Genomic DNA, 9,990 nt, shown 5'->3' with positions numbered 1-9,990 from the left:
ATAGCGGGTGTGCATCACGGCAGGCCGGTATAGAGCCAGATTAACAGCGCGTGTGTCAGAGGCAGAGTAATTGGGAGTGGGTCTGTAGCAATGAGCGGTATTGATAGGGGATTAGTGCACTGGGAGGAGTAGTAGGGTTTAAATGGGGGATGGAATGAGGACTGTGTAGGCAGGAGGCTAAGGAAATGGTAAATGGTAAACTGCACTTATATAGCGCTTTTCCACCTTAGCGGCACTCAAAGTGCTTTACAATGGCCTCTCATTCACCCATTCACACACACATTCACACACCAATGGCGGCAGCTGTCATGCAAGGTGCTAACCTGCTCACTGGGAGCAATTTGGGGTTAGGTGTCTTGCTCAAGGACACTTCGACATGTGGACAGTCGGAGCTGGGATTCGAACCACTGACCCTTCGATCACTGAACGACCCGCTCTACCAACTGAGCTACAGCCGCCCCAGGAGAGGGCTGGTTCTGAGTTTCAGGACCATGGACAGCTCTCCGGCCACGCTACACCGAAGAGCTATTCTGGAGTGTTTGGGTAACCCTGGTGATTATTCAGCCCTGCTGTGTGTATCAAATCAAATCAAACTTTATTTATATTGCGCATTTCATACACAGAGGCAACACAATGCGCTTTACAGAGAGCAATGGGGACAAATCAAAAATGGTTTAACAAGGACTCGTGTCTCATGGATGAAACATGAATTTGTGCTGGCGTGGAATCAATCAGGAAGTGGAATCAAAACTGTCAGCAGTGGAGATTACAGCAAGGTTGGAAAAAAGAAAAGAAAAGCACTAGATGCAGAGTTGTAAGAATCAAAAAGAGGAGGAACAGGGACTATATATATATATATATGTACAGCATGTGTACAGTATAGAAAAGAATAAAGAATATATGTATGTACATACATACATACATACATACATACAGGCCGTATAGATATGTCTAGTAATTCAAAGTATATACATACACACATGCACACCTCCACAACATTCGGACACACTCAGGCAATGAGTGAGTATAACTCCTTTCAGCAGGAACTAAGTGCTCTTCTCCCTCCCTGTCCCACGCGAGAATCTTCCTAACACACACACACACACACACACACACACACACACACACACTAGAGTGACACCAGATGGCCGGAGGATTATTCCCTCTCTCCCCCTCCCCCCCCAGGACCAGTATTTTAATCTGCACTCATTCCAACACTTTCCTGCACATCTATCCACTGTCCCTGGATGTCTCCTATCCACTGTCCCTGGATGTCTCCTATCCACTGTCCCTGGATGTCTCCTGTCCCCACTGTCGTCTTGCTTTTTTAAAACAGATTGAAGTTCAATTTTGTGTATCAGCGCCCATGTTCATAAAAAACAAATTATTTTTTAATTTGCACACTGTCGTTCCGTATGGAGTCTTAGCATCCAATACGATCAATTCAATTGGAAAATCGCATTGGATGCTAAGGTCAGCGGGCAGTGCTTCATGCGTTTTGATCTGTAATCTGGAACTTAACCTGCCCCGGAGCAGGTTAGCACAGCAGCATAAGTTACCATGGCGATATATCACAGTGTAAATATGACGTGGAATCCAGTCTTTAGATTTTCGTTTGTGCATGCTGCGTTGACAGGTGTGTATTTAATAACCTACATTTAATAACCTAAATTTAATCACCTAAATTTAATAACCTAAATTTTATATTAAGGTTATTTCATATTTAATAAACCAATTTTTTGTAGACCACAGTTGTATGTTGTGTTCCATCACTTTTTGCACTGTTCTGCCTCATTATGGTTATGCACCAAGGCAAATTCCTCGTAATATGAAGCCTACTTGGCTGAATTAAAATCAGATTTTGAACTCAACCTGCAGTCCTCTGCCTTGCCAACACACCTGACACAACCCCGCCTAAACCATTATGCTATCGAAAAGTTGGCGTGTCGAGGGCGAGGATGACTGGTATTCATTCTGAGAAGTGACATCTGTGCTTGACCCCTATATGGGGCTGGCGGGGAGTTTACCGATGCTAATCCGGGTGGGCGACCATGCGCTTTCGATTTGCTAAACCATGAGATTCACCATCAAGAGAAGGCAGCTGTGAACTCATCCAGCGGTTTACGAACACGTCGTGAATCAGATGGGAGCTTTTTTTTAAACGTTCTTAGGAAGAAATTTAAGAACAGGAAGATATTGTCTTTGACATAGAAGGTCAATAATATCTTATCTCTCCTGTAGTCAATAACAATATCTTATCTGTCCTGTAGTCAATAACAATATCTTATCTGTCCTGTAGTCAATAACAATATCTCATCTCTCCTGTAGTCAATAACAATATCTTATCTGTCCTGTAGACAATAACAATATCTCATCTCTCCTGTAGTCAATAACAATATCTTGTCTGTCCTGTAGTCAATAACAATATCTTGTATGTCCTGTAGTCAATAACAATATCTTGTATGTCCTGTAGTCAATAACAATATCTTGTCTGTCCTGTAGTCAATAACAATATCTGAACATAGTATGATGCCATTGCTACTTTTACCAAGGCTGTGAAAAAGACAAGGGTGGAATCGCCGCCCCCCCCCCCCCAGGAACACCACCTCCAGTAACAGGAATAAGAAGCTCATAGCAGCTGGCTAATCAATCATCAGCGATTTTTGCACTGTTCACACTGTTCACAACACACAAAAATCCGATCGGATTTTATTTTGAACCACCTCATGCTGTTTTTCTCTTTTTATCAGATCTTTCCACTTGGCAGACCCAGTGGCCCTGTTCTTATTCCCTCATCCAGTAATATACACTCTGGTCCTGTGCCTCTTCAGCCAATCACATCCAATCATGAGAAGTGCTAGACATGTGATGGGGGAGAAACAGGTGATTTTTTACGGGGCCAAGCATGAAAGTGCCAGGCACCCTGTTGTTATTGGTAGTAGGCTATTATTATTCATCCGTCATGGAAGTCTATGGCAGCCCCTATAACCGACTGGTCGCTTTTTATTAAACTTTGCACAGTGGTAGAGGATCAAGCAAAGAGGCCATGGAACGAGTCTTACTTCGATTGGTGCTATAGCAACCATTTGAAATGTCAAACTTTTAATGAGCATATCTCATGCCCTGTTTGAGCTAGAGGCGTGAAACTTTGCACATATATGCCTCTCCTCGGGAAGAACATATTTGCCTCAAGAACCAATAACTTCCGGTTACGTGGATTTTCCGCCATTTTGAATTTTTTGAAAAACTCTTAAAATCTATCTCCTCCTAGGAAATGTCACCAATCTGCACTAAACTCTGTACACACAATCTAGGGATCAATATCTAAAGTTCCATCTTGGCAAAAGTTTGAAAAGTGAAATAAAAGAGCCACTATGAGCCACTGAATATCGTGGAGCACATGGCTTTTCACATGAAGGTGTATAAGTTCTGAATGGTTGGATGAAGCACTATGAAACGTTGTAGGCAAATCATCACACATAAACGGAGGCTATCCCTCTATCCCTCTCGATCAATCCAAATGGGGGCGCTAGACAGTTCATTTCCTGTTTAGGCTTAACCGGCATCATGTCAATTTTTCTGAAACTTGGTACACTGGTAGAAGGGCATGTCTAATGGTCATTGGAGAAAAATGAAAAAAAAAAAAAATATATATATATAGGCTATTCATCGTCTTCAGGTGGGGTAGTAAAAGTGGAATGAGAACCAATATCATTGGTGATGAATGCAATTGCCTCTTTTGGGAATGTTTTCAAATCAGATATACCATCAAAAGTGGAAACCTGCAATCAAACCGAATGTGGTAAACCAATGCCACTAAATTGGAGTTTCCATAGAAGCCCAGTAGCCTAGTTACCTGTCAACACGGCTGATGGTGGCAGGCTATGATGTAGGAACAGAGTGCAAAGTCTCCCAATATCATAATTAGGCCTACTTGGAACTAGTCTTAATTCGTAACGTTTTTTATCTTCTCGACATTTTCAGGAAGTCAAATGTTCTCCAGCAATCGAAGCACTAGCCTATATCTGACTCCTTATCGATGAAACCACTGGCACTGTCAGTCTCTTTCTAGTGGTTTCATCTTTCTATCTCCATCCACGTTCAAGACAAATTTCCCTTCAGGGACGATAAAGTTTATTCTTATCTTATCTTATCCTCCTCTCTCTTTTCTACCTAGTTCAAACAATATGAAGACTACGCATCATTATAGCTTCCAGACCATCACAGCTGAACTGGTCCAGACAGTGATCCACCGGTGGTCTTGCACTTTGCCTTCAGCACTAGATTATGCTCTTAGTCACTTGTTTGTTTTAGAAAGAAGATGCACTTGTGAGTTCTGGCAAGTAGTAGTACATTGGCTCTTCCTACGTTAAATGCAATTATTGTTAGTCGCTTTGGATAAAAGCGTCTGCTAAATGACTGTAATGTAATGTAATGTAATGTGTGCATTAAGCCGGGAGTGTGTTACATGAAAAAGCTTCCCCGGTCACCTGAAAGAAAATCCACACCCGTCGAGGGTTTTCACACCTGATGTAAAAGTTTGAACCAGCCTTGACAGTGTGCCATCCACAACCCGAGCCCACAAATTCTCAAACAAACTCCCCACACATTAATTTCAGCTCATATTGTTTAACATTTCAATAACATACAGAATGGGCTACTGTATAAAAGTGAAAGAGACGAAAACCTACCTCTGACGCACAGAAGAGACATCGCTGTGGATTTCCCGCTCCTGGCGCAACAGTTTCTCAACCGTCGTGGACAGTTATCCCCTCAGCCCATATCGACGGACATTTCCACAGCCTGTTGGACGACTGAGAGTCGGACCGGAGATATCATAACTCGGGGAATAATGGCGAATGAAGTGTAATTTACTTTTTGTTAACGTCTGACTGTGTTCGCCCTCGTCACGCCATGACAGAAAAGTAGGCTAAAGATTTTGTCCGTTGGGAGGAGACGCGACAGCTCGGCGCTCGAGGGGTTTAACCTGACGGGCAGGGGGAGGAGCCCAATGAGGCAGGGGGAGGAGCCCAATGAGGCAGGGGGAGGAGCCCGATGACGCGGCGCTCGAGGCAAATGTGGCCCAGATTTCTGCACTCCAGCGCGTGCAGGTGGAGATGGTGACGTAGTAGGCTACTGGAGTCCAGCGGCAGGTAGTAGCAACGAGCGAGAAATAACATCACTTTTTGCTGGAGTCATTACATCTAGCTTTCAAAGCTGAATTAAACTGTTTCACTTTCTTCCAGAAAAGCCAATGGTCAGTTTAGCCTACACTGGAGTATAAATACGATCATCTAAAAAGTGGTTGAGGCCATGGCAGGTTTAGGCCTATAGCCTAATTATGATATTGTGATGATTGGTGTGTTTCAATTGAGTAGGCTATTACGCTATAACACTGAGTTGGCAACATGTTGAACATGTCATTCATTGTAAGAATCAAGTGTGGGTGATGTGACCCAATAGTAAGGGAGATGGGGCCATCTAGTGGCGAAATCCGTTTTAAATTGGACTATTATTTATTCAGGATAGGCTCTGTGCACCAGCTCCACTACTTCCTGAAAGGAAGTGGGCATCTTTATTTCCTGTCCTATACTATTGGATTAAGTGATTGATCAGGTGTGCGGCACACCCAGCGCACACCTGATAAATCACTTAATCCAATAGTATAGGACAGGAAATAAAGATGCCCACTTCCTTTCAGGAAGTAGTGGAGCTGGTGCACAGAGCCTATTGGGGTTTGGGTAGCGGTAACCTTGCTGGGAAGCCACTGAAGGGATGCAATGATATGAATTAATACACAACACTGAATTAATACACAATGATACAGCCCATGCCATCTGGGTAAGACTGCAGGTTAATGTTAAGTTAATGTTAATGTTAAGTTAATGTGCCTTTAGTGTTCACATTCTTCAGCGTCTGGCCAATCAGGTGCATTGTTCTACAGCTTCATTGGCGTTCCCATGTCCACATGCTATGCAATCATTACGCATTCAAGATTAAATATTAGTCATGTATATGGTCAACACATAAAATGAATTTGACTAGGGTTAAGGCATACGCTGTTCCAGGTGACATAATAAACGTAATAATAATAAACCTTATAGCACCTTTCAAAACACAGTTACAAGGTGCTTTACAAAACACAGAAGAAGAATAAATAATAAAAAAGCTAAGCATAAAAAAGGCAAAACATAATGAAGAAGGGGGGGGGGGGTATACATTAAACCCATACGAAGAAGAAGAAGAAGATGAAGGGTCAACGGCTTTACAATGATATAGCAGAGCATCACTGCACTCTGTAGATAAGACTGGTACTGGAGGTCTATGTGAGACATTTCCTTTAGAGTGAAGGCAAAATGATGTGTGAACACCCTATGAAATGTGCAAACGTATGTGTGCAGTGCCAGATTGCTGTGCAGTCATGGGAAAGTGTCATGTCAGAGGTGACAGGTGGATCACCACTGATGTCATGTATCCAGACAGACCCCCTGTGGCTCATCCTCAGAGCTGAACATGTCCTCCTGGTCCTCGCCAAGGACTGAACAAGTCAGTGTACCTGGGATTCTCTTCATCTTTCCACTTTGTTGGGTCGGCAGCTTGCTACAGGTACACGTCATTTTAACTCCATTGTTAAAGAGCTTTAGCTGTCATGACATGAAGATGCCAGACATCCATAAATCTGCTTATAGATCTGTTTGATAATGTCTAGCTCAGGAAAGGTGCATTTAACCTCCTGCTATCCTCAAATTTACATAACATTTGGTTTCCTTGGGGTCAATTTCACCCCAGCAATTAAAAAAAGTGTGACCTAAGTGTCAGGTAGGCCTACTTTACAATAAATAAAATAAATAAAAAGTTAGAAAAAATATACCCATGGAGTGCATGAGGACTCTTTCTACTCATCACATTACCAGTACACCCAAGGGTCTCCTAGCAAGACCATCACATTACCAGCTTAGTGAACATCACTTCCCAGCATCAGGTTTTCGGATGCTGACCTTCTCTGTATTCTACACATTCACAATGACATATTTGGGGAGGCTGCATTCTCATTTTGTGCTCCTAAATTGTGGAATGCACTGACAGTTTTCATCAGGGATGCAACCTCACCCCCACCCCTCAGCAAAACTGGACTAACAGCACCTTATATTTATGATCGATGTTAAATAATTCACTGTGACTATTTATAGTACAAAACCCACCACAACTGTAGGCCCTGTGTATACCCTGTCAATACCCTGTCAGTCACCTGTCAATCACCTGTAAATCACCTGTCAATCACTGCTATTTAAAAAACGTCTGTAAATGGTGATCTGTAGCCTACATACCCTTGCATTTCTATATAGTATAACCCAATAGCAGTAGTTTTAACTCTACCACAAATCTCATATTATTATTATTATGATTATTATTATGATTAGGGTGATTATTATTATTATTATTGTTGTTGTTATGATTATTATTATTATTGTTATTATTATTATTATTATTATTATTATTATTATTCTCTACACTATTAGACCATTTCATAGAATACTCATAATCAAAACAATAACACCACATATTTGGTTCTCCTTAAACATAATCTGGCAACCCAAATTTACAGCGTATTGCCATCAATAAGTTAAGTATTGTTGTGTTCCCTGTTGCTATTATCCCTGTTGCATGATAGGCAAGAGGTGATCCCGTCGCTAGAAGGTGCTGCAGCGGCCTCACCAAGGCTGACACACCGTGGACTGAACCGGGACTGAGGTGATCCAGTCGCTAGAAGGTGCTGCAGCGGCCTCACCAAGCCTGACACACCGTGAACTGAACCGGGACTGAGGTGATCCCGTCGCTAGAAGGTGCTGCAGCGGCCTCACCAAGGCTGACAGACCGTGAACTGAACCGGGACTGACGTCACGACGGGCGGTCCAACCCGTCTGAAGCCACTGCGCTCCCCATGAAAGCTGCTCCGCTTCCACCGCTTCCACCGCGGCGAGGAAAACACATTCCACACGTCAAGGACTATTCCCATGGCTTATTGACAGCAAATGACATACGCGGACGCCTTTGAAGTGACAATATCATCCTTTCCGAGCCGAGTCAATGTAAGTTTGATCGTTTTCTTTGGGCATTTCTTTTAGATGAAATTAGGCGAGAAATGCTGAGTTGCTTTAACAGCATCGCACCAGAATTATAACTGGGTGCAGCTATTGAACGATAGCCCATTATTTTGTCCAATTCTTGGATAATATTATTTTATTTTGAATTTAAGGCTCGCTGAATTAGCCCAGGCTATGCCTTATGGCGGCTGTTTATTGGCGACGAAAACACGGTGTCTGTAGACACATTTACAAAACAAAACGATGTCTTTATCTTTAATTTGTAATGTGCCAAACATTATTTGTGCCTATGATGTAATTCATCACAAAGAACGCATAGGCCTTTAGCATCACTGATGGATTGAAGGCTATTTGAAGTCGGAAATAATTGCGTTTAGCTGTCAGGGTACCATCTCATCAACATAGGCTACTGTTCTCTCGGGTGGAACAAAGGCCGTGTAGCGGGGTGGTGGAGAACTGTCATTCTAGCGTCCCCTGGGCGTGCGTGTTTGTTGTCGAAGCGTTAGATCCGTCCACCCGAACAGTTGGGAGACATGTGTAGGCCTATGTGGGAACATGCCTATGGTGTTGCCACGCAAGGGCCTGCATATAGCTATAGTTCCCATCACTATCGATCCCGGTGCACTGATGGGCCTATGGGAGCGGTAACACCAATATTAACTTCACCGATATTAGGCTACAATTCGGCATTCTTCGATATCACGCAAAGGTAGACCTAATTATTGATTGAGTTATCTCTGTTTCAGCCTCACGTGTGCTCAATTTGATTCTGACTGCAATAGCATAACATTATTATGGTCTTATGCAATATATCAATATATGTCTAGAGGTCGGTTATTCATGTCAATTGATAAGTAGATTTGTGGTCTTATGTTGTGTTGCGGGGCTGTGTTGGCATATTACAAACGCCAGTGTTTAAGCCCATGTGTGAGGACAGGTTTTGTGCGCAAACATAAGGGAATCAGTTTGATCGACGTAGGGAGGGAGGGAGGGAGGGAGGGAGGGAGAGACGGAGGGAGGGAGGGAGGGAGAGAGGGAGGGACGGAGGGAGGGAGAGAGGGAGGGACGGAGGGAGGGAGGGAGGGAGAGAGGGAGGGACGGAGGAGGCAGGGCGAAGGAGACAAGCACGCGAAGCACGCCTGAGAACGTGTCACTTTTTCTCTCCTTATGTAAGCAGCATTCCTTGCGCTGCGCTGTCCACGCTTCAGAACTATAGACGGGAAAAACCTTTCCCTAAAACAGTCATTTAAGCACAGTAACCTATTAAAGGCCTATGGCTATGGGGCAAGTTGTGCCACGATGATAGCATCGCCTCTCTTGACCGAGCCAGCCTCACCGCTTAATGCTGTCCCGTCATCGTCATTACTGTAGATCACGTCTGAACTCGCCCAGGCCAGAGTCGCTCACCTTCACCATCTCAGCGGGATCAGACCACAGAGGCTGCTGGGTAGGTGAGGGTAAGGGCTCCAACTCTGTTTGCCAAACAATCTCATTCCCTACGTTACAGACTAGCCGCTGATTAAGAGAAGGAATGTACACAGCAGATAGTAAGGGTCACCGTAGTCTCGTGATATCAGGGGCGAGTTCAGCCACAAAAACACGTTGCAAAACGTTTATTGAAACGGAAACGCTGGTGCGTTGAACACCCTCTAGTTGAGAAAAGCGTTTAGACACTAGCTTGTGAGTCTAGGGGAACCCCTCAATAGCCTTAACCGGTATCAGAGGCTAACACGCACCTCACTATCATTAGAAGTGAAGTCATAGTGAGATAATGTTGAGGTGACTGGTGACTGTGACCTTGTAGTGTGGAACAGCTGTGCTGCTGGCTGTGTCATTGGGAGTGGTCAGCAGTGAGTCTCTTGTCGTCCCCTTGGCTTGATATTAC

The 9,990-nt window shown here is 43.7% G+C and overlaps 1 protein-coding gene across 1 annotated transcript in view; it reads right to left on the bottom strand.

Moving 5' to 3' along the window:
* The window catches only part of LOC311310175 (protein unc-13 homolog B-like), a gene marked incomplete at both ends in the record, with an annotated part of 98,647 nt that extends 93,934 nt beyond the window's left edge, over nt 1–4,713 (bottom strand). Inside the window, one exon of the mRNA XM_084439599.1 lies at nt 4,692–4,713. Within this exon, the coding sequence (XP_084295725.1) occupies nt 4,692–4,713 (22 nt within the window). The remainder of the gene's footprint in view (nt 1–4,691) is intronic.
* Between the last annotated feature and the right edge of the window lie 5,277 nt (nt 4,714–9,990).

Source organism: Borostomias antarcticus (assembly GCF_949987555.1).
Source record: "Borostomias antarcticus genome assembly, chromosome: 6".
NCBI classification, from domain to species: domain Eukaryota; kingdom Metazoa; phylum Chordata; class Actinopteri; order Stomiiformes; family Stomiidae; genus Borostomias; species Borostomias antarcticus.
Note: the sequence above shows the minus strand (reverse complement) of the source record. Positions and strands in the feature narration are given on the sequence as shown.